The sequence below is a fragment of the Urocitellus parryii genome, chromosome 3, assembly GCF_045843805.1.
Source record: "Urocitellus parryii isolate mUroPar1 chromosome 3, mUroPar1.hap1, whole genome shotgun sequence".
Lineage (NCBI taxonomy): Eukaryota > Metazoa > Chordata > Mammalia > Rodentia > Sciuridae > Urocitellus > Urocitellus parryii.
Window position 1 is genome coordinate 86,133,729 of NC_135533.1, and position 25,516 is coordinate 86,159,244.

Genomic DNA, 25,516 nt, shown 5'->3' on the forward strand with positions numbered 1-25,516 from the left:
TTGAATCGGAAGCCCTTGGGCCTGGTGAAAGCTATAATTTTCAGAAGGCTCCCTGCTACAAAATCTTATGGCTGTAGAGAAAAAAATCAAAGTTTGTAGGCCCATGAATCACAGTCTAAAAAGTCTGTTTGGATGTTTAATGTCTCATAAAATGTAACAGAGGAGACTTATGGATTTGAGCCGGAAAAGATCATGGAGACCACGTGGTCCACATCCTCCTTTTTAATGATGAGGTTACAGAGCTTGGGAAGCTTGAGTGATTGACCCAGGTTCCATGCCTACCAGGAGGGGAAGAGAGACTGGACTAGAAGAGACCTCCTAACTCCCAGGCTAGTATATTTTCAAAATTGTTACACATTACCAATCATCTGGAAACACTTGAGCCGTGGTATGAAGTCTGCATCATGAATGAGAGACTTGTGGCCACCGAAGAGACCTTGGAGATCACATGGTGCCATCTTCCTTCTGTTGCAATGTCCCATTGGTGACATTCCTGACAGATGGCCACCAGTCCTGGGTTCACTCCTGTGCCAGGACGAAATCTTATTTCGTCTTTGGATATCTCTACATGCTAATAAATGTATTCTGGAAGAAGGTCAAATTTGAGTCTTTGAAACATTGTCCCATAAGGAGTGAAGGTGGCCAGAGGTGAGTGGCCTGGTATTGGTGATGGTGAGGAGTTTACTCTTTTATTCATCCTCAAATGAAGACAATAATGCCTATCTCATAGCACCATTGTGAAGATGAGAGGTGAAGCTCATAGAGCATCTATCCTAGTGTCTGATTCAAAATGGGTACTCAAATTGCAGTTATTATTGACTTTTATCATCATGATTCCACTTTTTGAAATTATGCCCTCTGGAATAATATAGACTGTGTCTAATCCCACAAATATTTGAAGGCTTTTAGCATGACCCTCAGAATCTTCTCTTCAGACTAAATATTCCCTGATCCTTCTACCATTCTTCCTGGGATGCATTTTGGATGCCTTATTTGCTTTCGTTACCTTCCCCCTCACCCCCTGCATTTGTCAATTTCCCCCTTAAAATGTGGTGGCCAAATGTGGTCAGCCCAATGTACTCTACAGTGGAATAATTACTTCCCTTGATCTGGACGTTTCAGTTTCTTCTAAAACAACCTTAGATTTATGTTAGCATTTTTAGAGGCCAGATCACACAGTTGGCTCGAGGAAAACCTGATTCTGCTCTCCAGAACATTAGCCATGCTTCCCAACTTTGTGTCAACTGCAGATTTGACAAGCATGATTTTTCACATCTTCATCCAAACTGTTGATAAAAGTGTCGAACAAGAAAAGGCCAAAGGCTGAGCTTGGAGGAGCACCTTGGATCCTCCTCTGCATGTGGACATCCACCCAGTGTCATCTACTCGGTGACATCATTTTACCAGCTTCAATCTACCCACCTGCACTATCAAAAATGACTCCGCAAGACATACTTATTGCTTGTGTTTTTCACAATTTATCCGGAGGTGAAAATGCTATTGTTCTATCAATGAGACAGGTTTTGAATTGATAATTGGGACAATGTAAACTCAGAAAATAATGTCATGTTTGAGTTACTATGTGATGCTTAAAAATAAAATCACCTTCTCTAAACATGGAATGATAATGCTTTTGCCAGATTATTTTTCCAAAATGTTTTGGAATTGCTTTCTGGGTCTGGGGAAAGAAGGCTGAAGAATTTGCAAGTTTTCTGTGTGAGGAAGAGAGATTATTGAAGAGTTAGAACATGACTTTCAGGAGCTTTTTCAGAGACAAAGAGATTATCTGAAACGTTGGTGGGGAGGTTGAATTTGATCAGTGTACACTATCCACATGTACAATTGGTATATGTTCAGATATTTTTTGTTAAAAAATGGTGGGTGTGAATGTGAGATATATTACTCAGCAGTAATTCTTATTCTTTTCAGTGAATCTTAGAAAAGATTCTTAAGCTTTTGGGGGAGAAGGGTGTTACTCTTTTATCTGGTTTAGCATGCTTTACTTCAAGGAAATCAAACCAAGTTTTTTTTTTTTAATGTTTTATGTTGTGGTATAAAGCCAGATTTTAAGCAAGGCTTTTTGTGGTGTATGTAAAGCACTTTATTGTTGGTAATTTATGTCAAAGTGTTCAAAGACTGGAAACTCACTTCTCAGCATCTTCTTTCAAGGTCTCATTTAATATTTTTTCAAAGACTTTACTTTCCAACTTTCCAATATACACATTGTGTGACTGTCTTCTTCTCCTTCTCCTCTTCCTTTTTATTTTATATTGGGGATTAAACCCGCAGTTGCTATACCACTGAGCTATATGCCCAGTCTTTTTTTTTTTTTTAATTTTGCTAAGTTACTAGGGGGTCTTCCTAAATTGTGAGACTGGCCTCAAACTTGTGATCCTCCTGCCTCAGCCTCCTGAGTCATTGATATTAAAGGCATGTACTACCAGCCCAGATTGTGTGGCTTTCTTCTTAATCCTGATTTTCTCCCTTTCTCCTGACCACAATTGAATAAGTGCCTTAATATCTAAAATTTAGCTTACTTCAGATTACAAGGTGAATAGACAGGATATTTAGCACTCCCCAAAATTGTCCTCTTGAGTTTTCCAGGAAGGTTCGTTCATTCATTGCTATGATAAGCCAGGGACTGACTGACACAATAGAGACACAAGGGAGATAAATCAGATTCAGTGCCCTGTCCTTAAAGATGAAGAGAGAAATGGCTGCTAATCAGATCATCAAAACCCATCGTAAACTTGTAAGGAGTCCTACAAAGGAAGAGGAAGTTGTGCCCATCAATGAGAGGTCAGGGAAGGCTTCCCTGCATGAGGCTCAGTCTGAGAGTTGAAGGTGGAGTCAGAGAAAGAGCATGAAAAAATCTGAATTTTTTTAAGGATATAAACAATGGGAAATATGATCCCCGTTGTTGTTTACCTCATCCAGATCTCATTGAGACTGGGGAAACGCATTTGGTAAGGTTCAACTTAAAAAATATATATATATATAAACCCCACAATATCCTTTATTATTATTATTTAAAGTCTGATTTTCTAAATCTCTAGATCCTATACAAAGAAATAGAGCATAACTCCTGCCTGCACAGCCACCTCAGCACAAGTCACCACTTCCTTTCATCTTACTTTACCCAACCACAGTGTTTGCCCATGTCAGAAAAGCTTTCCAGTCTGGAAGAGGTGCCCTTGGACCGTGTGTATGTATAAGCCTTTGGGATCCCGCAACAACACCATCAGCTCACAGTCTGCACCAGGTGCCCAGGTTCCAACTGGACTCTTGACAAACTGTGTGGTCAGGATTTAGAAATCAGAACCTGGGAAAGGTGCCGTGTGATGGACACAACCGCCTCAGTCCCTTGTATGTTATCACCATCATTTAACACGTAGTGCAGGAAATCCTGTTCTTTGCAGAAGAACTTCAAAGAACCCCTTCCAGTTCTCTTGGGTAACATTTATTTTTTTTCTTTGCTAACACCAAAGAGTAGACAGATATATATTTTTCCTCTAGTACATGGCTAGTGACCCTCCATTTCCCATCCCCCTCCCATCCTCAACCCTTTGTCCAGCTGACCTCTGGAATTTCTCTCCCCTTCTAGGCTGCAGGGCTATACCAGGCTGGCTGCAGAGGTCTTCTTATTGCCCTTCCCTGTTATTTTGATTGACTATGTACTTCACCTTTCTTTAGTGGATTCTGAATTTTTTTCTCACCTTCCAGCTCCTGTCTTTTAAACCCATTTTTACTTTATATATTTTAGTTGAATCTTGAACTTTAACCCCAAACGCCTTCATTTCAGTCATCAGAAATAAATGCATGCTGCTAGACCCCCTCGAGGGACTCCGGTGTGTCATTTGTTCTTTTCACTAGTTTATCCACATGATGTGTGTCTTGAACCCCTGCCATGCTTCAAACACCATGGGATGGAGTTGTGAACACACACTTCCTACATTCTAGAGGAAAGGACAGTGATCAAGTAAAGACACAAGCAGTCACTCTTCTCCATTCTGGCGTTCCATGCAATGGTTGGAGGTTGAGTTGATGGAGGTGGAGAATGCTGTGACTGTGACTCTTGTCAGGGATCCCTGATGCCCCGTCGGCTATTCGAATCATCCATCTTCATTCTACGGATTGTTGAGTACTCCGATAAGGATTTGGAAAAGTTATAGTTTCCTGGAAAGGAAAAAAAAAAATCGAGTTGGCCACTCTTCTAGGACTGAAAGCCAAGAAATAAGGCAGTGTGCTTGTCATTCAAAGTAGGATGCAGAACCAAATTCGCTAAATCATGTATTATGCACTTACCGCAGAATGGCTTTCAAGTGCAGCGTATATCATATGGAGTCAGAGAGGGTAAGCACTAAATATCCCTGATGTAAACCTCGCATCAGGATGGCGGCAGAGTGATAAGCCAACTTCGGGGCATTTCCCTTTGTGCTCTACTCTCAGACTGAGTAGTTATTTTTCATCTCCTCGTAGCTGTAAGTTATTACAAGATGAATGGGCCCAAGGCTTGCCAGAAGCCGTAACTCTCTATTTAGTTGACATGACCAGATTCCCAATTTTGGCCTTTGAGAGCTTGGGAGTAGAAAGAAACATCGCCTCCCTCTGACCTTTCTCCTCTGTCTTCTCTGGGCAGAATATTCCGATGCACAATACAGTCGGTGGGGCCATGACGGGGCCCGGAGCTCACCAGCTTGGCAGTACCCGGATGCCCAACCATGACACCAGCGTTGTGATTCAGCAAGCCATGCCATCGCCCCAGTCCAGCTCTGTCATCACACAGGCACCTTCTACCAACCGCCAGATCGGGTAAGGAGACCTCCTAGGCTGTCTCTGGTCCTTGGAATGTTGTGGACTTTCTCCTAAATTCTGGTGCTCAGATTGGTTGGTTTTCCTGGCTGATGTGATACTGCTGAGAATTCACAGTGATGCTTTTGATGAGAAAAGGGAGCCTGTTTGACGGAGGCTATTATGATCCTGGATGTTGAGGAGGAAAGCAAGTTGTTCTCTGTCCTTGTTTGTAAACTTGAAAATGGTTGCAGGTACACTTTCTGGTGGTATGGAGACCAGAGCAGAGTGCTCCGGACAAGTGCCGGATGATGGTGGAGGGAAGTCCGCTGTCCAGCCTCTTCCCAGCAGAGTGCACCTCTCCCTTCCTGGACACTTGTGCTGCTTGGCTATTCCCACAGTCCTCCTTCCCCTGATCCTTCTTCCCTACCTCTCTTCCTTGTTAATACCACCTTATTATCTCTTCCTCCTCTACACTGGCCGCGTGCTCATTTCCAGAATAGACAAACCAAGGCATGCCCTCTTCCTTTCATTTATGTAAAAAGACAACACTGAGCCATTGAGGAAAAAATGATAGACATGTCCCATCATCGAATCCCAGACACCCCTTGCCATGTGACACAAACTGCTCTCAGTTCTCAGTATCACCATCCAGTTCCAACTCTTGCTTGCTACACCGCATGGTCTGATGATCAGCATCCTGGACATTACCCTGCAGCTTCTTAGAAATGCAGAATCTCTGGCCCAGCTTCCTTATCTCCAGAATGAGGATGGAGTTTGTTATTTCCAACCTCATAAGAGTAAAGATGAAATAAAAGATTAAAGAGCACATTGGGTTCTTAGGAAAAAAAGGTAATAACTTAAGCCAAAGAGCTATGATAAATGTGTATTGCTCGATGCTGACAACTGGTTGCTCTATGTTCCCAGAAGTGTCTACTTAGAACAGGAAGAGGAGCTTTCTCTGTGGGTACATGCATCAGTATTCAGTTTGAATTTTCTGTTGATGAATGGATATGGTGATTTTTGAAAAAATTTAGAAGTTTCCCCCCAATTTGTCAATGTGACACCTCTGCCCCTGACACTTTTTAAATGTTGTAGTAGATCCCAGATCATGTGAGCATGGAGGATAGCACTGGCCCACCCCTCTCAGAATACTCTAGAATTGGGTACCTTGGCACTCACATTTCTGGGTATATCAGGATGCGTTCTGACACCTTCTGTGAGTTTGCCATGGGCACATTTGGTTTCCCAGTGAAGAAAGGGAAAATCAATCTGGCCCTTTGGATCCTTGGCTTTGTTTAAAGATGTCAATGCTAAATGAGCAAGTTATCTGTTAAAGATTTCTTGTTTGTTTGTTTTTTTTCCTCAATGACTATGGGAGAAAAATATTGTCATTATCTAATGCAAGAATCCATCATGTACTAAGAGGGTGGAGCCAATTCATTAACAACAGCATCCAAATCTCAAGGGACACCTGCACTTTAGGGGGTCTGGGTCTGGGCAGACAATTTACCGTTAGGCCAGCTAATTATAATTATTTTATTTTTCTTTCAAGGGGGAAAAAAAAACATAAAATGTGCTGGAGTTTACTAGCCGTTTTACAGCATTCCTTCCCCCCTGGAGCTCTCCTGCCTGCCCGCCTCTGCCCTCACCAACTACCCTCTTGGAGGCCCTTAGTGTTCCACCATTGTTAGTACAGCGAGGGTTTTTATGAAACAGTCTTTTTAAGGGTTAGCACTAAATTTTTAGATGGGTGTTGACTCTGTCAATAATGTACTCAGCTAGCCCAGGACTGTACATTTGGGTGACATTCATAGACTGTGTCACTCTGCCTGGATGGATGGGGGTGTCTCTCTGGTACGGGTGACCTCCTGACGCACTCCCTCTTCCCATTTAATCCCCATCTTGGGGTTTCATGTATCTCTCCTGGTGTGTTCTAGGGGATAATTGTCACTTTTAGGACTCTGTCTCATTGCCAAGGCTGGAGGGAGGCTATTTCTTTTCTTCGGATTCTTCCCTGTTGTGCTTACTATGTTGATTCAAACCCACACATCCTGTCATTTCCATTTTCCTCCATGTGACCCATCCAAAACCTTGCCCGGATGATCGTGGGGGCTCATGGAGAAACAGCCCAGCCCATCTCACCAGTGGGTTCAGTATGAAACTCTAGGTGGTAACATTTGGGGTTGGTTGACTCTTTTATTTCTCTCAGCAAAGAGGAAATGAGTACTTATTTTAAAACATGAGTTCCCTCTGGAGACTCTGTCTTTAAATGAGCATTTGAAATTGTAGATAGCTTTTTTTATTCTTCTCTCTGTGTGTGTATGTGTGTGTGTGCACGCGCATGCACACGCGCATGTGTGTGGCTGCACAGAACCATATTGTAGTAATATTCTGATTTTTATCACAACCTCAAATATTTAAGTGTCAAAATCTGGCCAAGCCACCTGCAAATGTTTGCCATGGCTACTGGCCAACAAAAACAGCAAACAGCAATGAAAGTCTTCATTCAGGCTCAGTGTGTAAGCTGCATCCAGCCAGAGTGGCTGGGACCCACCTGTGCCCTCGCACACTGCTCTTGTGCTGTGGCCAGCGGGTGTGTTCATGACTGGAACTTTGTGGGAGGGGGACTGCCTGGCTCCTGGTCCCCCATCTTTCTTTCCCTTACTGGTGCTTGGATTCTATGGCCACCCTACTTTTTCTCTTTTCTTTCTTCCTCTTTGCATGCTATAAAATTTAAGCTTAGAGGCTTGAATGTATCGGGAGTGATATTGACATAAAGAACTGAAAAATGATCGTGGTACAAGTTACCAGAGAAAGCTCTGGGGCCCAAGTGTACATGTCCTTGGAATCTTTTGATTTTTATGCTTTGGGGGAAGGCATTGAGCCAGGGCATGCACACTAAAATGAGTGAAAATGCAAAAAGCCAAATAAACAGTGTTAATAGTAGATAGAAAAATAAAATATGCACTTCTATCCTATCTCATGCAACCTTCACTATGCCCTGTACTCCATTCTGTAAAAGTAGTGCTATTATCTCAATAGAAACTGGAGGTAAGTATAAATATCCCAAATTGCACTTGTGTGGTTAGGCAGGCTAGAAAAACACACAGCTCTAGGGAGTGTGGGAGGCATCCCCAAACTAGTGACTACTTGTGCTCAGTCAAACTGGCAGACGCTCTGTCGGGAAGAGTGTCATTGGCTGATTGATGGTAGAATTTTAGAAGATAAGTTTCCCAGACTTGGGGTGGGGTGGGGTGGGTGGGGGGAGTGAGGCATGGGCTGTGTGGAGACAAGAGAGACAGAAAATAAGCATGTGTTAATAGAGATGAAATCAATTCAGCCTTGAACCAAGTATGTGGCAGATTCCAAACAGTATCTCTCTCTAGTCATTTTTATTAGATATCATGTAACAGGCTCATTAATTCAGGATCAAGTCAGCAGAGCCTGGGAAAAATGGCGGATGAGCAGGTAAGGGTAGTGGAAATTCTTTCTTTGCCTGTCTCTGGATCTTTTATCACATGAGACCTTTTTTTTTTTTTTTTTTTTTTTAGGAGGCAATGATTAGTTGAGTAGGTGGCAACAATCCTAATAGATCCCAGCTTTCCTAAGAGAGTCTTTTAATTCATGCTCAGTAATTCTTTAGGAGTACAATGAAGGTAATATGGAGTGTAGAGTTCTACAAGAATGGATAGCAGTATAGCGCTCTGACAGTTATGGGAAGTACGGCCCAAATAGTCTATAACTTTTCTTCATGCTTTTTAATTCTCTGTAAGGAATTAGGCAAATGCATTAGTTCATTAGATTATTGGCGAGAATTACTTAACAGTGATTGTTTACAGTGAAAGTGTTATGCATCTAACATCAACATACAAGCGTGGAATATTCTAGTTAAGCTAGTGACTTAGCCAGCTATATCAGGAAACTTGGAAATATGCATATAGGAAGCCATTTATGTATGAATGCCTCCTTGATTTTACACCAATTCTAATTCTGTTGTATAAGTGTCCTCGAGATATTTAGCTCTTAGACATTTGGTCATAAATCCCATTTGCATGGGGCTGTACTTAGGCAGTATGGATCTAATACTTAGAAACTTCTGTATATGATAATGCTTTAATTAATACTTTTAAATTTTATGTAAAGTATTATGGAAACAAATCTTGTTTTGTGTAAAAATAAAAAGGTTCTGTTGCTCATTAGAAGTGATACCTCCTCTCACACTATGATTCTTTATCCCCTTTCTCTCTGCAACCCTGACACAGTGTGCCAGGCAGATGTGGCCCGATGGGCATGCCCAAGAAAAACAAATAAACAAACAGAAAACCATTAATAGTAATTAAAAGGAAAGCTTATTACAAGTCAGGACTTGACGTCAAAAGCAGTGCTATTTCTTCAATCAAGGAAGGTTGTAAGGCATCACTGTGTAAATTGATAGGTCACCCCAAGTGCTATCAAGAAGGAATATTAGTATATTCAAATGGTTTGTGCCATTGTTTCTCTAAAAAATAAATACATAATAAGGAGAGTGGTCAGTAAATGATGAGTCCACCAAAAGGCACAGCTTAAAGATCCAAATAACAGAGCAACTCTGTAAAGATGCATGGGTCTGAATCCATTATTATGAGTTTTCTTCAATGCCTCAAGCCAACCTGAGCACAACTAAGACCACCACTGTCCACCCTAGACTAATAATGCTGGGGACAGGCAGGCTGGCTTCTTTCCTGCTAGAGGTGCTGAGGGCCAGGTCTCAGGCTGTCCTGCTCCTCCTCCCTTAGCTAGGACAACTTGTAGGCCCCTTTGAGTAATTCAGACCAGAAGCCATTATTTCCTGCTCTGTGTTTTGCTGAATATCACGGCTATGAACATAGCTTTATTGTTAGAAAGTTGCTGGATCTTTCACAGCCCCAAGAACATTTATGAGGGCCCTTCAGGGGGATGCTTTCTGGGAGGGTCGACAGACTTAACCATATGGCTCCCTTTAAATCCCATGCAGAGCTTTGAGAAATTACCTCTGACAAGGGGGCCCGGCAGCCTTCCACTCACAGGGTTTTATGTGTGGAACGAAACATTAAGTACTGATACTTGAGGAAATATAATGTTTCTTAACATTCGAAAGTTGTAACACCACATGGTATTGTGGCCAGATTAAGGGGGCAGAGCCAGAACACAGGAGCATGTGGCTGGGTGTCCCAAGAAGCAGAAAAAACACCCTCGCTCTTGTCTCCAAATCATGCTATTACCTCTCACTTCTCAGGCAAGTATTGTGTCTTGGTGCCTTGGCTCTTTACTTGGAACCCAGAAAGGCTGGGCCACTTGGGAAAGAAAATTAAAGATCATTTCTAGATGTGTCTTGTGCTGTCTGTTAGAAAATCCTTTGACTGGCAGACTAATACTGAAGAAAAGAAAGGAAAGGAATCTGTATTCAACACCTACTATGTTTTAGGTCCTGAGCTGTCTTTGCATGTGATTCCCTATATTCTCCAGTGGCTCAGAGAGGTAGGCATTATTTACTCCACTTTTATGCTCCAAGAAGAGAAGGAACTTGTCCGAAGTTTCTAGGTGTGAGTTCAGCAGAGCTCTGGAAGTAGGTCTGTTGGACTCCAAGCACAGGTTTTCTCCATGCTCCTGACTATGACAACCTCATGTCATGGAAGACAAGTGAGAGTGTGTGAAAGGAGAGAACCATCCATGCATAGGGAGCTGGCTAATGCTCAGTCCATCTGATTGCAGTGTGAAGAGCTTCTTGACATCTGCACACCTGCAGGGTGGCCAAGGAGAGGTGGACACACATTGAGTTGTCAGCAGCTCTTTGATATTTCAGGAGAAATATACTGGAGTTCCTCAGTACTCCTGGAGATCAGAGAATGTCTCGAGTCCATAGAGGCATAGAGTGGGACTGTATCTGTAAGACCTTCTAAACAGGTCCCCTCATGGGTAAGAAAACTGAAGTCACATAGAGCAGTGACGGTCCTTGTCTCCAATGCTCAGTTGCTCTGCATTTGGCTTCTTGGCTGGTAGGAAGACCCCATCTCTTGCTGAGGTGCAGGGCCACCACCTCCAGATTCATTCCAGTTTCTGCAGGAGAGGTGACTACCTGTGACTTTCTCTTGGAGAGAAGGTTTCATTTCTAGATCTTACGGGCAGAGTTCCTAGAGCTTATGAAAAAAGTGTCTCTATGAGGCTTTTGCCCCTATTTTGGAACAGATAGACACAGATGAGAGCCTGTTTCTAGATGAAATAGCCCAGGATCATCCAGTCTGTGCCGATAGTAAGTCTAGACATTTGTTCTTTCGTGCAGCCTATTGAGAAATTATGACTGGAAAATAGGAGCTTGCTCAGAGCCAAGCCACATCAGGTCAGAGGGGAGTCATGGAAAAGTATTGGTCATGAGTTCAGAGGTCAAGGGTTTCAGTTTAGGCTTTGCCATCTAAAAGTTCTGCAGCCTTGGCCAAGTCCCAGCCACCCTGGGCCTGTTTTCCTTCATCTACTTAGGAAGGATTGATTCAATTGATTAACGAAGTCAGTCCCAGCTCCAACAGGCTCATTCAATGCTTCTTTTCTGTCTCAAATTTATTTTCTCTTTTGGTTTGTTTTCCTCCGGGAGTTTGGTTGGAGCTCTAGATTTTGTGAGCTCCAGAAAATGTTCATGTAACCTAGGGGGTGAGAATAGAATAGAGTGTGTGGATGATTGGAAGAGCGGGCCGAAGGCTCCTGACTTAGGGAGCCAGAGAGGCCCAACTTCTAGGCTCCCCTCCCAGGTAGAAAAACAGCCGCCTCCTCTTTATTGCCAGGTGCTTTATTTACAAAGCACATTTCCCTTTATCACTTACTTATTTAGCACATGTAATTGTTCTCTCACATGGAATTAATATACCCATTTCATATTGGAGTACACTGAGGCTCAAAGATTAATGGACTTTTGCCCCAGGTCCTCCAAACCTAAACTACTACCCATACCACTTATACCACACTGTCCCATGGATCCAAAGGTACTTGACTTCTCCAGGTTTAAATTTCCTCCCTTACATGTAAAATGGGGAAGTATCACCAGAGTGTCTTCAGAGTCCTTTTTTAACACTAAATACTAATGATTTTCATGACAAATTTAATTTTTGAAAATGACTTGGCAAGGTAAGTTCTGTGGGGGCTCAGTGCTATGTGCCCACGACTGTGTGTGGTCTTCTTTCTCGAACTAGTCTCATCAAGCGGTTGTTCTTTCATCTTCATTTTGCTCAAAGTGGCTTATTGTATGGCAATAGAACTGGAAAGATACATTAAAAGGGAAAGAAAGAAAACAAGTCTGATGTAAGAGACCTGGACGATAATTTTGCCATACAGCTCAGTTGGAAAATGCAACGCATTGTCCTGTTCCTTTTTTTTTTGGCATTTTTATTTTGGGGGTTACCTTATAGCAGACCAGAAATATGGGGCTTTAGCTTCTGTCATTGGTTAGGATATTCCTATATAATGGGTAAACCTTGGATAAGGTACCAATAATTAAATATTTGGGGTTGAGGGTATACACACTGCCATAATGTAAAATATAATGGTAACTGTACTTTCTGTATTTGTCATAGTCCCTTCATCAGGGTTGACTCTTCATTTTGTAGGGCTTGAAGCATGGGTGAACACCTAGTAGGTCCGAATGGCTCATATGTGTTTAGTCTCATGACTAAGTCTAACCATTGACTGAAGAATCCCAATGGAAATGACTAGTGCTCTGCATATTAGGAATAAAGCCTGAAACAATTGAGTGGGTCCTTTGGGAATGGAAAAACACTTTTTTTTTTTTGAGATTAAACATGTCCATTTAACAGGGCTACGAGTCAGCGAATATTTCAGATTATTTGGAAATTTTAATTTTGTAATATTATCTGACTCATAAGGTGTAAATAACTTTTGTCTGAACTGGTTAATAAGTAGGTTCTGAGTTAAGAGAGAAGCACTGTTCTAGGGATTTCCACACAGCCTACCCTGCCTGTGCACAAACGGTATTTTTATATAATTGGGCATTTGGGAATCCAGAAGATAATTTATTCAATAAGTTCTTGCATATATATTTTTTTCTCTTTCCACATTTTTCAATGATGCATTATAGTTATACAAAATGATGAGATCTCACATGTATTTTTAATTTGTTAGATCAAATGGATTTCTCTCTACCATCATTTTTCATGTCCTTTCTGACGAAGATTTTGTTAACGATTATACATACCTCATGGATTTTTTTTGTGTGTGTGTGTGATTGAATGAGAATAATACAAAAACATCCAATTTGGATGCAAATGGAATCCTAATTCTTGGTATTAAGATTCAGTTATGGCTAGGGATATAGCTCAGTAGGTAGAATGCTTGCCTAGCATGCACAAGACCCTGGGTTCAATATTCATCACCACCACCACCACCAAAAAAAAAAAAAAAAAAAAAAAAGATTCAGTTCTATTTGGATAAAATTCTGTTTCAACAGACTGGTGCAAAGCCATTGCTAGAGGGATTGGAAGCCCTCTCTGCTGGCACTGACTCTATACTCATAAGGTCTACAAGTTTGAACAGGCCCCTTGACCTTGCTGGGCCCTATTTTTCCATCTTATAAAAAGAAAGAATGAAACTAGATTCTCTAATAAGTAATCTCCTCTAGCCCCAATCCTCAATAATTCTAACACAACTCTCAGAAGTATGTCTTCTTGTTCTGACTCATACGTGACAATAACACTGGTTGATATGGGCTATTGAAGAAATTCCACAGGGCAGGTGCATGCGCATTTACCAGGTAATCTAATAATCAATTTGCCAAGTATGTTGTGCTTTTGGTAAATATCAACTTAAATTTCCTGTAGAGTAATAAACATTCTTAATGCTACCAGACACATTTAAAAGAACTTGGAGTTTTATAGTTTTCCCCCTTCGGCAAAATGCATTTTGGCTGGTGGTTAAGCCAGTAAAGCCTGCAAGACGATAGGACCCTTGTGGGCAAGGGGTAGAGACATGCTGGAATGTGCTTGGGTTGCTTTTGCAGGGTCACAGACCTTTGCAAAGAACAGATGGCCCCAGACACCTTCGAAATGCTAGAAATGAGTTCCTCAATAATTACATAGCTATCATATCTTGGTTCAGATATGGCAATTCACAAGCCCAAAGCATCATACTTTATAGCTGACTTCCAATGGATTGTTTTCAGTCCATGGAACCCATGAACATTTCGTACATGAATAATCGGAATGATAACAGTAACAATAAACACCCATCTCCAACTCACCAAGCCATTGAACACTTGTCAGAAGCAGAATGTTTTTCACAGAATCTGTAAGGGAAGGAGACCAAGCATTTGGCAGACTCTCAGAGATTTCTGCTTATCATGACACTTCTTCACACTTTCCCCCAAAGTCTTGCTCAAATTGAGCACCTGAAGAGATAAGCAGTAAAATGCTAGGTTAGAGAGAATATGAGTGAGTACAGCCTAATTCTGCTCCAGTGTTGTTTGGGTGGGGCCATTTGGACGAATAAATGCAGTGGAATCAAAGTCTACTTTTAGTCTTTCTCTATCCTGCATTGAGGCAGGGTATATTTTTAGTGACAAAACTAAACAAAAAAAATGCAACTTTATACATGCATATTCCAAATCATAGCCTCTCTAAAACATTGAAAGAACGAATTTAAAATAATCCAAACTAACCTGCATCCTGTTAAAGGTGACTGAGGCATTTTACAGTCCAGGTGCACCCAAATGAAAATTGTATGTGTATGTACACACATTTCATAATATTTTGTTTTACTGGAACATAATTTAGGCCTTTTGGCATGCATATAACCTTATTCCAAACACTTGGAGAATTTTTCCAGGTGCACTCTGTGTATTCTGCATAGCATGGTTTTTCTGAATGCCCCAATGTCCCTGTATAATCTCCTCCTTACAAGACAATAAAATGCACTAGGACCTTAGAAATGCTTTTAAAGAATAATCACAGTAACAGAGAAATGTAATAAGATTAAAAGAAAAAAAACTCAGGGGATTCATGTTGGCCCCTTTGCTTAATTTTTAGAAAATGGAAACAATTCCTAATTATCTAGAAAATGACCAATTGGTTGATGGATTATGTTCCCAGGAAGAGCTACTTTTTATTTCTCTGACACCTTGACATCATTGGCATGTGGGGTGATACTCAAGTGCTGATGCTAACATCCTAGAGGGTGGTGACAGTCCAATCTTAGACTGAAGGGAGGGACATCTCTTTAGATGGAGCCCCTCCCTGTGAGAGGAGGGTGAAGATTTCACAGGAAATTGGCTGTGGCACAGGCCAGGGCTCAGGGATTTGCCAAGGAGGCTTCAATATCTACTAGAATATTATGACTTATCTGAAGTGGAATAGGGGTGGGGAACACTCCTCCAGAGCCCCGAACTTCTCTCCTCCTTCCTTTCTTTCTATCTCTCCTAGAAAGAAAGAAATACATCAAATTATTCACATCTGCCATTGAACTATGTCTCTGACTGTAAGTCTGAGAGAAAGTTAAAAACTTTTAACTAAAAGGAAAATGAGTTTGTGTGTGTGTGTGTGTGTGTGTGTGTGTGTGTGTGTTTGGTGTCAATTATTAGATATGTCCCCAAACCTACTTCTTTGTATGAATAGCTGCTATTTATTTAACTCTGTAATACAGGACTTTGTAGAAAACCAGAAGAGTGAGTTTATCCAGATCTTTTTGGGCAAGTGTGTGTGTGTGTGTGTGTGTGTGTGTGTGTGTGTGTGTTTGAAAGAAGGAGAGAAGAGAAGAAGACAGAGATTTACAATGAATGTGTGAAACTTGGGCTGCCCCACCTGAGGCCACAGACAACCAACCTGGCCTTGGGTCCACTGCATTCCATAATTATTATTGCCATTAGGAATAATTATTATTTGCTTCATTGAGTTGGCAGTTTGGAACCTGCCTGAGACAGAGGCTTCTCACAGGAGCTGTGGAACACAAAGGACCAAGCCGTCACCCACAAGTGCTTCAACATGTTTGGACGATGTCCTTCTGTTGGTTCACTTCATTGGGTTTCATACCCGTTGAGCTTCAAATTGAATTAAAAGTTCATCAGATATGGAACCTGTATGAATGAATGGGCCCCTGGAACACGGAAGGCTCTTTTGATTTGGTGCATGAGTTCTTGGCTTTTCTCAAGTCTGGAGATGAAAGTTAGTTCCTTCGGGCCACCGTGTTTTTTGAATTAAAAATAGAAAAATCAATAATAAGATGGATCTTCCGTGAGAGATGAGCCCAGAAGTGGTCTGCAGAGAACATGTGGGAGCATGGGGGCACCCTGGTAGAAACAGCAAGCCTGGGGAGGAGGCGGGAGACTCACATCCTTGCTTTATTTTTTCCCTCTTTGCACACAAGCTCTCAGGAGTCCAGCGTCTGTCTATTTCCTCCTCCCTTTGCTGTGTGTATCATTTTGGAATAACTGGGCCCCGGATGTCCCCCAAGCCCTCCTGAGGGGCCTCAGGGAAGGGGCAGGCAGGTGTTCTTAACCAGCAGGGTGTTCGCAGCAGCAGAAGCTGCCCTTGGCAAAGAGGCTCACTAAAGAAAAGAGCATGACAAGATGATTCTTCCAGACGTGATTTTCCCGAGACTTCCTTGGTTCCTTGCCAAGGCTGTGCCAGTCACAGGCAGAGGCCTGTGGACACGGAAGCCTCTCTCCCACTTAACCTCTTCCTCCCCCAGCTCTTGTGTGTAGCTCCAGCTGCTGAATCAGACCCTTCCTTAAAACTACTGAAGCAGAAGTAGAAACAATTAAAAATCCAACAGCTTCTAGTTGGCACCTCAGACGCCGCACAGCTGAGCCAATGCCAGTTTTGTCTCCCCTGCTGCTCAGTTTGTCCTGTCCAAAGCTGCTGAGATTATTGGCCAGGGTCAGAGAAGATCTGAGCTCAAGAGAGGTGCCATGCTGTGTAATAAATACCTGCCAGTCAGTCAAGAAGGGGTCAACCTGTGTCACACCCTATCACAGATGTGCCAGAAGAATGTCCTGTCCTTATCTTGGTGTTCAGATTGGCTTCTTTTGTTGTTCCCCTTCGCTAAGCACTTTCCTTGGTTGAATGCCCCTGTGCAAACCAGAGGCAAATGAAAGTTGCACTGTTGTGATTTCCAGGGATTTGTGGCCCTGGATATTATATACAGAAAAACCGTTTCGTGGTAAAGTATTACAAAGGAACATTCCCATCTGGGGTTTTCATAAAAGATGTCCAAATAGTGCTGTAAAGAAACAGAAATCCAGTGCTTTCTCGTAGTATTAAAGCCTGTCCTCAGGTAAGATTTCATGGGAGTGTAGAGTTGCCGATTTTTTTTTTTTTCATTTTTCATTTATTCTAGGAATTTGAGGATAGGGAATGGCCAAGGGAAATGGCTTCCACTAGCATGGAGTTTAATAACAATGGAACCTTAATTTGTTCTTCCCAGGAAGCCACATTTTACAAAGTCAGATGGAGTAGATTGTTTATATCTGTCCTTAATCAATTTCATTTTGACTCTCCCACCCCTTTCAGTACTGGGGATTGAACTCAGGAAAACTCTACCACTGAACTAAGTCCCCAGTCTTTTTTATTTTTGGTTTTGAGATAGGATCTCCTTTATTGTTCAGGACCTCGGTAAGTTGCTGAGACTGGCCTTGAACTTGCAATCCTCCTGCCACAGCCTCAAAAGTCACTAGAATTATGGAATCTGGCCCATGTTGACTTTTTAAATTAAAAGGTACGTTGTATTGAGTGTTTTTTAGTCTTAAGGTAGGAAGAGATTTTATTTTTTTAGGTGTTTCTATAGAAAGCATTTGACCCTTCATGTTCTCATGATGGGGTTCTCTGGAAAGCTGGACTTTTTCCAAAGTCTAATTATTATATTGGATTTTATGGTGATGGGTCTGATTCTTCTATAAAACATCGCCTATCCATTAATTGACTTAATTGGAGGCCTTCTTCTCCAGTCAAGCATGAAAATAACTTGCAAATTTTGTTAATTGTTCTGAAATTAGGTGTGTCGTGAGTTTTAGGGGAGCAGACAGACAGAACTGGATAATGTCAGACTTAAGGCAGGTTAGATGGCAGACCCTGAGGGAGAAGAGGTGGGACACAGTCTGACCTATGATGACTCCACGAAAACTCTTGTTTTCTCAGTTGCACAATTTTTTTTCTTTACAAAAATGACTGGTTAAAAGAAACCCAAATCATTTTAATGTGATATCTACATGCTACAACATAAATATAAGTTATTAGAATATGAGCACCAGAATCCACTAAGCCAGTCTCCAAAGAGGATGGAGGAATATGGAGACCAGCCAGTGGGACAAGACACACCATCTTTCAGGTCACCTCATGGACCATAGAAGTTCCACATTCATTGGTTTCTTTGGGTTTCTATGTAAGTTTTTCTTACATAGACTGACATACACTGACACTTGTGACCCCAGGAGGGACATAAGAGATACCCAGACCCAGGTGAGGCAGAGCAGTAGCCTTTGTGGACTGAGATCATTGGTGTCCTCACCTGCACCTTGAATCTGCAGACCTCCATTCTTTCTCTGTTCTGAGTTAGCCCGCGAGGATTTCACTGTTTTTCCCTCTTTCTCCACAATTTCACCTCTCCCCTAGTCCAGCCTGTTCTATAGGCGAGTGCAATAGAAATTCACTTCTCTAGGATAGTCCCTTACTTCTTCCTCCTTCCTAGTCACTGTGGGTCCTCATCTCACAGGCAAGACTGAGTTATTTGCACCTCTGACTATTGTTGTTGTTAAGGGTTGAATTATGACCTTCCAAACAATATGTTAAAGTCCTGACCCCTGGTGTCCTGAATGTGACCTGATTTGGAAATAGAGTCTTTGCAGATTGGATCCAAGTAAAGATGGGGTCATAACGGATTGGATGGCGTCAATTTCTCTGGGTATCTGCATAAGCTTCTGTCATTGGATGTGCCCTAAATCCAATGCCAGATGTACTAACAAGCAGGCCATAAGAAGACACAGGAACTCAGAGACAGGGAGAAGGCCACGTGACCAGGGAGGCAGACGTGGAAGTGATGCATTTGGGAGCCAAGGAGTACTCAGGATTGCCAGCAACACCAGAAGCTAGAAGAGAGGCAGGAATAGCTTCTGGCCCAGGGTGTCCAAAAGGAACCAGCTCTGCTGATGTTCTGCTCTCAGGCTTCTAACTTCCCAAACTGTGAGAGAATAAATTTCTGTTGCATTCAAACCACCCAGTTTGTGGTATTTGTTACTGCAGTCCCTAGGAAACTAACACACATGTCTCCATGTCATGGTAGGCCAGTCTGCTTTGCCAATAGAATTGTCATGAAAAAAATCTATCACTCCATTCTCCTTTTATTGAACTGTAACAGATGTGGGGATAACAACATTAGGAGTAAAAAGCAAACTAAGAGCAAGAAAAGAAAAGAAAAGAAGCAATTTTCTAGAGGAGAGCATCTGTCTTGTAATTGCGACCTGTTTGGGATGCTCCTAAGTCTCCATTTGTACAGAAAGGGAACAAGGGGCCCACCCAGATCAAACAGAAGCACCACGGACATCTTAGGAAAGATGTTAGTCAAGATGCATCTTCCTGGGCCTGCACACTTACACAAAATATACTCTGAGGTTAACAAAGAAGACTGTGGCTTTTTTTCAGCCATGCATGCTCTGGTTGGTAGTACCTGCTGGATGCTGAAATACAGGATTTTTGTTGATTAAGCTGTTTGCCCTATAATTTGCAAGGAGTGGAAGGTCAGCATTGCATGTAGGTATGGAGCTTAAAACTCAGCCTTCTAGAAGTTCCTAGCAACTAATGTCATTCTAGCAGCCTTGAACAACCTTAATGTATAGACAGAACAGAAGAGCACAGGAATGGATCTAAGATGAATAGCATAGGGGATTCCTTGTGTGTGTGTGTGTGTGTGTGTGTGTGTGTGTGTTTAGATCCTGAACTTGGTCATCAAGAGCTTTCTTTTAGGTGGAGCCTAATTCCCCACCACCCCCAGCTTGCAGGCTGGTGCTGATTTCCTTGACTGCTCAGGGTTTGAGTGGCTGCGCTCTTTTCCATGATTTTGAAACAGGAAGAAGTGTATGTGGCAGCATTGTTCTTTTGATCTGTTAACTTTTCCTAATTCTTTTTGAAGCATCCTTTGCTTCCTTCTCAGACTCTTGAGTGATTTAAAGGAAAAATCCTTGCATTTATATGCTCTCAGAAACCTAATGCTCCGAGAAATCCAATAAAGCACCACCACCAGAATTGTATTGGTGGCGAAAGGCACCATGAGCTGACCACCCAGAGAGAGAGCCTGAGGCGGTGGGTATAGAGAGTAAGCTGACATTACCTGGGGTGAGGATGTCATTGAGTAGGGGTTTGTTAGGTTAAAACTGGTTTGCATATTTGAAAAATAATATTTGCAATCAGGGGAGTTTGTTTACTCCTGGGTGTAATGAATATAAAGGGCTTATCTTGCCTTTGCATCCCCCATAGTAACTTTGAATTCTCATATCTTTAGAACCTTGTGGTTTTAGAATCCAGAATGATCCTAGGTTTTCCCTTTCTTGATGTGCTTATCAAATTACTAGGTCACCTTTATTCCAATAATATTTTTAATGAGCCAGAAAATTGAAGCAATTCTCCTAGCCAAACCACTGAATGGGTCTGTGGTCCTCACCTGCCGTGGTCAGACCTCTGCCTGGGTATTTTTCAAACACATATTCCTTCAGAGTCCTGATGAAAGACCCCGTGTGGGTGAGATGGTGATTGCTGCAACCAGAGGAGAAGGGGAGGAGGCAGAAAGTTCCCTAGATCAGCTAGGAGCACAGAGGGATCTGAGATATTCTTTTACTTTGTCTAAAACAAAAATTAGCAGAATATAACAAAGAAACTCCCTGTAGCTCAGTCCCAGTCAAAGCACAAGGGTATAGCTGTCCCTGACAGCCCTCTGGACAGTCCTACCGCGTCCCTGCTAAAGTCCTAGCACTGGACTCTTTGTATGGCTTTCTCTACTCTTCTGAAGCCTTATAACTTCCACAAGAAGTAGAGAGTTACAAGAGAGAAGGGATCAGGATAAATTTAGTCACTTGCGCCAGCAAAGCTGTTTCCATTGGAATAGTAAAGAGCAGAGGGGAGGCATTTGGATCTCAGGTGTCAGAATCATTTAAAAAAGAATCCCCATCTAAATACAAAACAAGCTTCAATTCAGTAAGTCTTGAATAAATGATCTGAGCACAAACTCCAGCTATAGTCGCCTTCTGGCTGGCAGCAACAAGTGGGAAAGAATGGGACACCCCAGCATGGCCTCTGGGCATGTGTGTCTGTCCTACGAAAACACCCTCTGGTTTGGCATCACTTTTCCCACCTGGCAACTGCCTGGCTCCAAAGAGCTGCAGACAGGAGCATCCTGGCAGCATCTCATGGGCATTCAGATGGCAGAAAACCCGAGCTAGGTGGAGAGAGTTAGCCAGCCAGCCATGGCATCCAGAAGGGAACCAAGATAACACACCTCTGTCTGCAATAACTCTATTGTTATTGTAAAAGCTGAATTGTTACTTTGTAGGATTCCAAAGAGTTCATTTATTTATCTCTGCTTGACTTCTTTCCAAAAAGTGGTGGTGGTGGTGAGGGGGGTGGTGAGATTTGAAGAGATTTAGAGAAGGATAATACAATAAGAGTAGGACAAAATAGATTTATTGAAGAAAGGAAAGTAGAGCAAGAGAACTGTAAATGAGACTGTGAGGTGCCCAGATGGGCTGCTGCTGATGACATTTGTCCTAACTGCTGTTGTGTTTTGAGTAAAATGAGGGTTGAAGTCTGCCCAGTGCAGAGCGCTTCGTACTGGGGTCACACACATTTAGGGGAGAAGTGAGGTATGTCTGTGGCCCTTCAGTGGATTTGGGGGGATAAGCTCAACCTCACCTTACCATTGATGCCGCGAGTCATAGTGTACTGTTTTGGAACTTGTGTTAATGAGCACTGAACGGGCAGGCCAAAGGTAGCAAGATTCTTTGGGAGTTAAAAAAAATAATAAGTTTTGTAAAACTAAGCAAGTCATTGTGGAGGTGGACTGGGGTGGGGACCAAGGGGGAGAGCAGACTCATATTAAAATCCTGATATAAAGTTCTAAGCAACGAATAAGAGGCTTAAATACATAAAGAGCAAGGCTAAATTTGGACCAATTTCCTGTGAAATCTCTTGTGTAATATTTTCAATTTGTGCTTGTTTAATGTGGTTTATTTTCCTAAGGTTCACGGTATAGGTTTTAAATTCAGCCTTGACTGCACACATGTGTTGAGAGGTTATAAAACGACAGCCAGCTCAGACCAGTCTCCAACTGGATGCCCTTTAGTGGAAAACATTACCTCCTTTTCAGTGCTTAAAATGTCTTCATAGGCTCAGACTTTGTCCTTTCCTACCCAGCCTCACCAGCACCAGCACATGTCCAGTCACATGAAGAGTCCAGGACTATTTTGAACTGGTCTCTTGGCCCCTATGTAGAAATAGAGGAATCATCTGAGGCCTCTTATCTTTGGCCTCTGATGTCCTGGATCACCTTGTGTCTAAGATGGGGTCATTTCCTAAGTATGGTGTCAATGTTTCCTGTGATCCAGGACCCGTATTGTAACAGGATCCTCTTTTAACAAAATCAGAGGAGATCTCTGTTATTCATGATACCTACTCTTTCAGACCTTGTGTCTCAATGGCTTGGCCTTTGCCTCTACTAAAGCTATATGTCCTTAAAACAGAGGTTGTGCTTTATTCATTTCTGGGTCTCTGGCCACCATGTGACCTAATAAGAAAGGTGTAAGTGTGCATGCTCAGGTGGGTATAAAAGGGTTGGAAGAAGATATCATGTATGTGCATTCTTCTAATTAAAAAAATAAGAAGAGAACGATAGTTAAGATAATGAGCTTCTTTTTTTCTTTTTTGGTATTCTTCAGTACATTGATATTCATCCATATATTCATATCAACAAAATATTCATTTTTTATTTATTCATTCAGCAAACATTTGCAAAGGACCTGTTTTTTTCCTAAGGACACACAAGACTTACAGTCTTCCAAGTCTCGCTTCTAAAATCAAAAAGGACTGTGTGCAATTCAGTAACAGCCTTTCCTAAGATAGTGTGTGGTGATATTGAATTCTGGCATGTTCTGCTCACCTCCAATGTATTTTTTAACTTATTCTTTTGCCTTTTATTATATCTTGGCTTGAGAATCTTTCTTGAGATTGTGTATCTGGGGCACAAGTGCTCAAGGAGTTGTTCCCCAAACAAATTTTTTTTTTCAAAAAGGAAAACATAATTACAGGGGGGTGCTGGCTTTCTCCCCAGCCATGTAGTTTCTTCCCACCTGCCCAGCTTTCTAAATAAGTGTTGAATCAGGAAACTAGAAACCAAGAAATGTAAGATTTGTATTATAGTCACTTTTCCTTTGAAATTCTACAACATGCAAATCTTCAAACATATAGACAAGCTTAAAGCATGGTGTATTTGCCACTGAGCATCTACAACGATCATTTCACTGTTCTTGTTTTGTCATACACTATATGTGTTATCTATCCCTCTAGCCATCCATTGATCCATGATAGGTTTTTGGATGCATTTCAAAGTAAATTGCAGATAGCAGTAACTCTACCTCTAACCACTACAGTAAATGTGTCATTAGAGCTTCATATTTGTTTACAGTTCTTTTTGTTGTTATTGAAGTTTACAAAAAGTGAAATGCAAAAATCTTATTTATGGCCATTTTTAGTGTTTGATGTCATTTTCCTATCCAGCCTTCCTCATATTCAATAACTAATTATAAAGATGGAAATGATTCTGCGATACTAAGGGTTCGAGTGTTGAGATGGTGGGATTCACCTAACTTTTGCCTGCCTGGTGATATTCGTTATAGGCAGGAAGCAGCAGGAAGAGACAGGGCTCCCTGCAGCTTCTATGTTAAAGCCCTCACTTTGCAAACTGCTTCAGCACCTTCCACCATGCCCACATGCCTCTCCTTCGTCTTGTCTTAAATCTCTTGTTGCTGAGACAATAGGAAAGGCAGCATACCTGCTGGTAAAGGACACCAACTTTGGCACCATTGGACCTAAATTCAAATCCAAGTTACATTGACTGGGAAGGTTGTAGCTAATCAGTGTCCCCTGTCCTCATCTATTCAAGTGAAGACAATATGTCCATCTAACGTTGAGATGCTAATTCAAAAAGACACTGTATGAAAATTATCTGGCACATAGTAAGTACTTGATGTCATTAGCTCTCATCCGTGTTGCCACCAAAATATCAGCTCCATTGTGGTGGTTAGAGGTTCATGGACTTGTGTGGATAGTCAGGTTAAAAAGACTTGAACATTTTTCAGATCCCCCAAGGGAATTTTTTTGTGCAATCAATGAACTTTTTGAAAGACAGGGAAAATGTCTTTTTCCCACTCTTTGAATGAAAATGAGCATTGTTTAGTTGTAAACCAAATGCCTACTGTTACTCCAGATAGAATAGCCATGGATTTGCCTTGTGATGTCTCTGCTTGAGTCCCCCAAGTTGTCTCTTAGCAAGGAAAGAAGAGTGGGCAAAGGACATCCTGTCTCCTCTACCCAGTTCCCAGGTCTGTCTTCGACATAGAAAGTCACAGCATAGCTTATTTATCTCTCAAGCAGGATATCAACCCTCAGGTAGCTATGCTTACAACTCAGTAGTCTTCTTTAGCTTTTCTCCTCCCTTGTCCTCCATATTAGATCAGGCGCATGTTCTCTCCCACCCCAGCCTCATGTTTGGGGGGCTTGCATTGTACCTGCTCGTAACACTCAGCAAGTGTCCATGTGCTTATGTTATGAGACTATTTCTTTGAAACCTACATGGGAGAAGTTTAACTTTTGCCAAGGATAAAACCACCATTGCCTGCCATTTTTGCCCACCTCCAGAAATGGGGAGGGGGCAGTTTAATAAAAGTTAGGAGGTCTGGATCCTTGTTCCAGAAGGTGGGCAGGGTCCAGGGAAGACTGGTTGCTAGTGTCATCAGAAGATCAATAAAGGGACAGTCTGAGTCCCCAAAATTTTCTTTTCTATTGAGTCAGAAAATAGACTGACTTATCAGACTATGGGGTGTAGAGGGGAGGTAAGAGGCAAAGCTAACTACATACAATGCTAACATGGAATTGCTAATACTATCTTAGCGGTTTCCCAGCACTGTGTGCACGCGACCAGTGTGTTCTGGGCGAGCCAGACACTTGCTAGCACACAAGTGAAGGAGCACAAAGCTCCTATGCTGCGATTTCCAAATGAGTTGCATTTGGATAGTCATAACTGAGATGGAGCAATAATGTAGCATTGGCTCTGAAATTAGAGTTGAACCAATTCTGATCCCTCAGTCCCTTTAAGTTCATCTTATCAGATCAGGCCATCATGGAGCAGATAGACAGGTAAGTCCCGGAGACCTCTGAACCCAATTAAAGTTATACCACAAAGAAATCAAACTCATGTGGTTTGCATTTCAGAGAGCTACATTTGGTGGGCTGTTCCTGTTTTAATTCGGTAACCTAATGCAGACCATGTGAACATTTGAAACGCTTTTAACAGTTAAACCAGCTCAAATAACACAAAACCAGAGCAGCAATAAAGAATGAATTAAAGCTGATTGCAACTGTGGCCAACATAATTTTTTTTTTCTTGCAAAGAACTTGGGGGGGATACAATGCAGAACCAGTGGGGGAAGAGACTGATATCTCTATTTTCAATTTTGAGT

General features: G+C 41.9%; 1 protein-coding gene across 3 annotated transcripts in view; it reads left to right on the forward strand.

Annotated features, from left to right (window-relative positions):
* The window catches only part of Creb5 (cAMP responsive element binding protein 5), a 398,582-nt gene that overhangs the window by 146,367 nt on the left and 226,699 nt on the right, over nt 1–25,516 (forward strand). For all 3 annotated transcript variants that reach the window (XM_077795986.1, XM_026407467.2, XM_026407469.2), the window contains one exon: nt 4,640–4,812. In XM_077795986.1, coding sequence (XP_077652112.1) covers nt 4,640–4,812 — 173 coding nt within the window. The remainder of the gene's footprint in view (nt 1–4,639; nt 4,813–25,516) is intronic.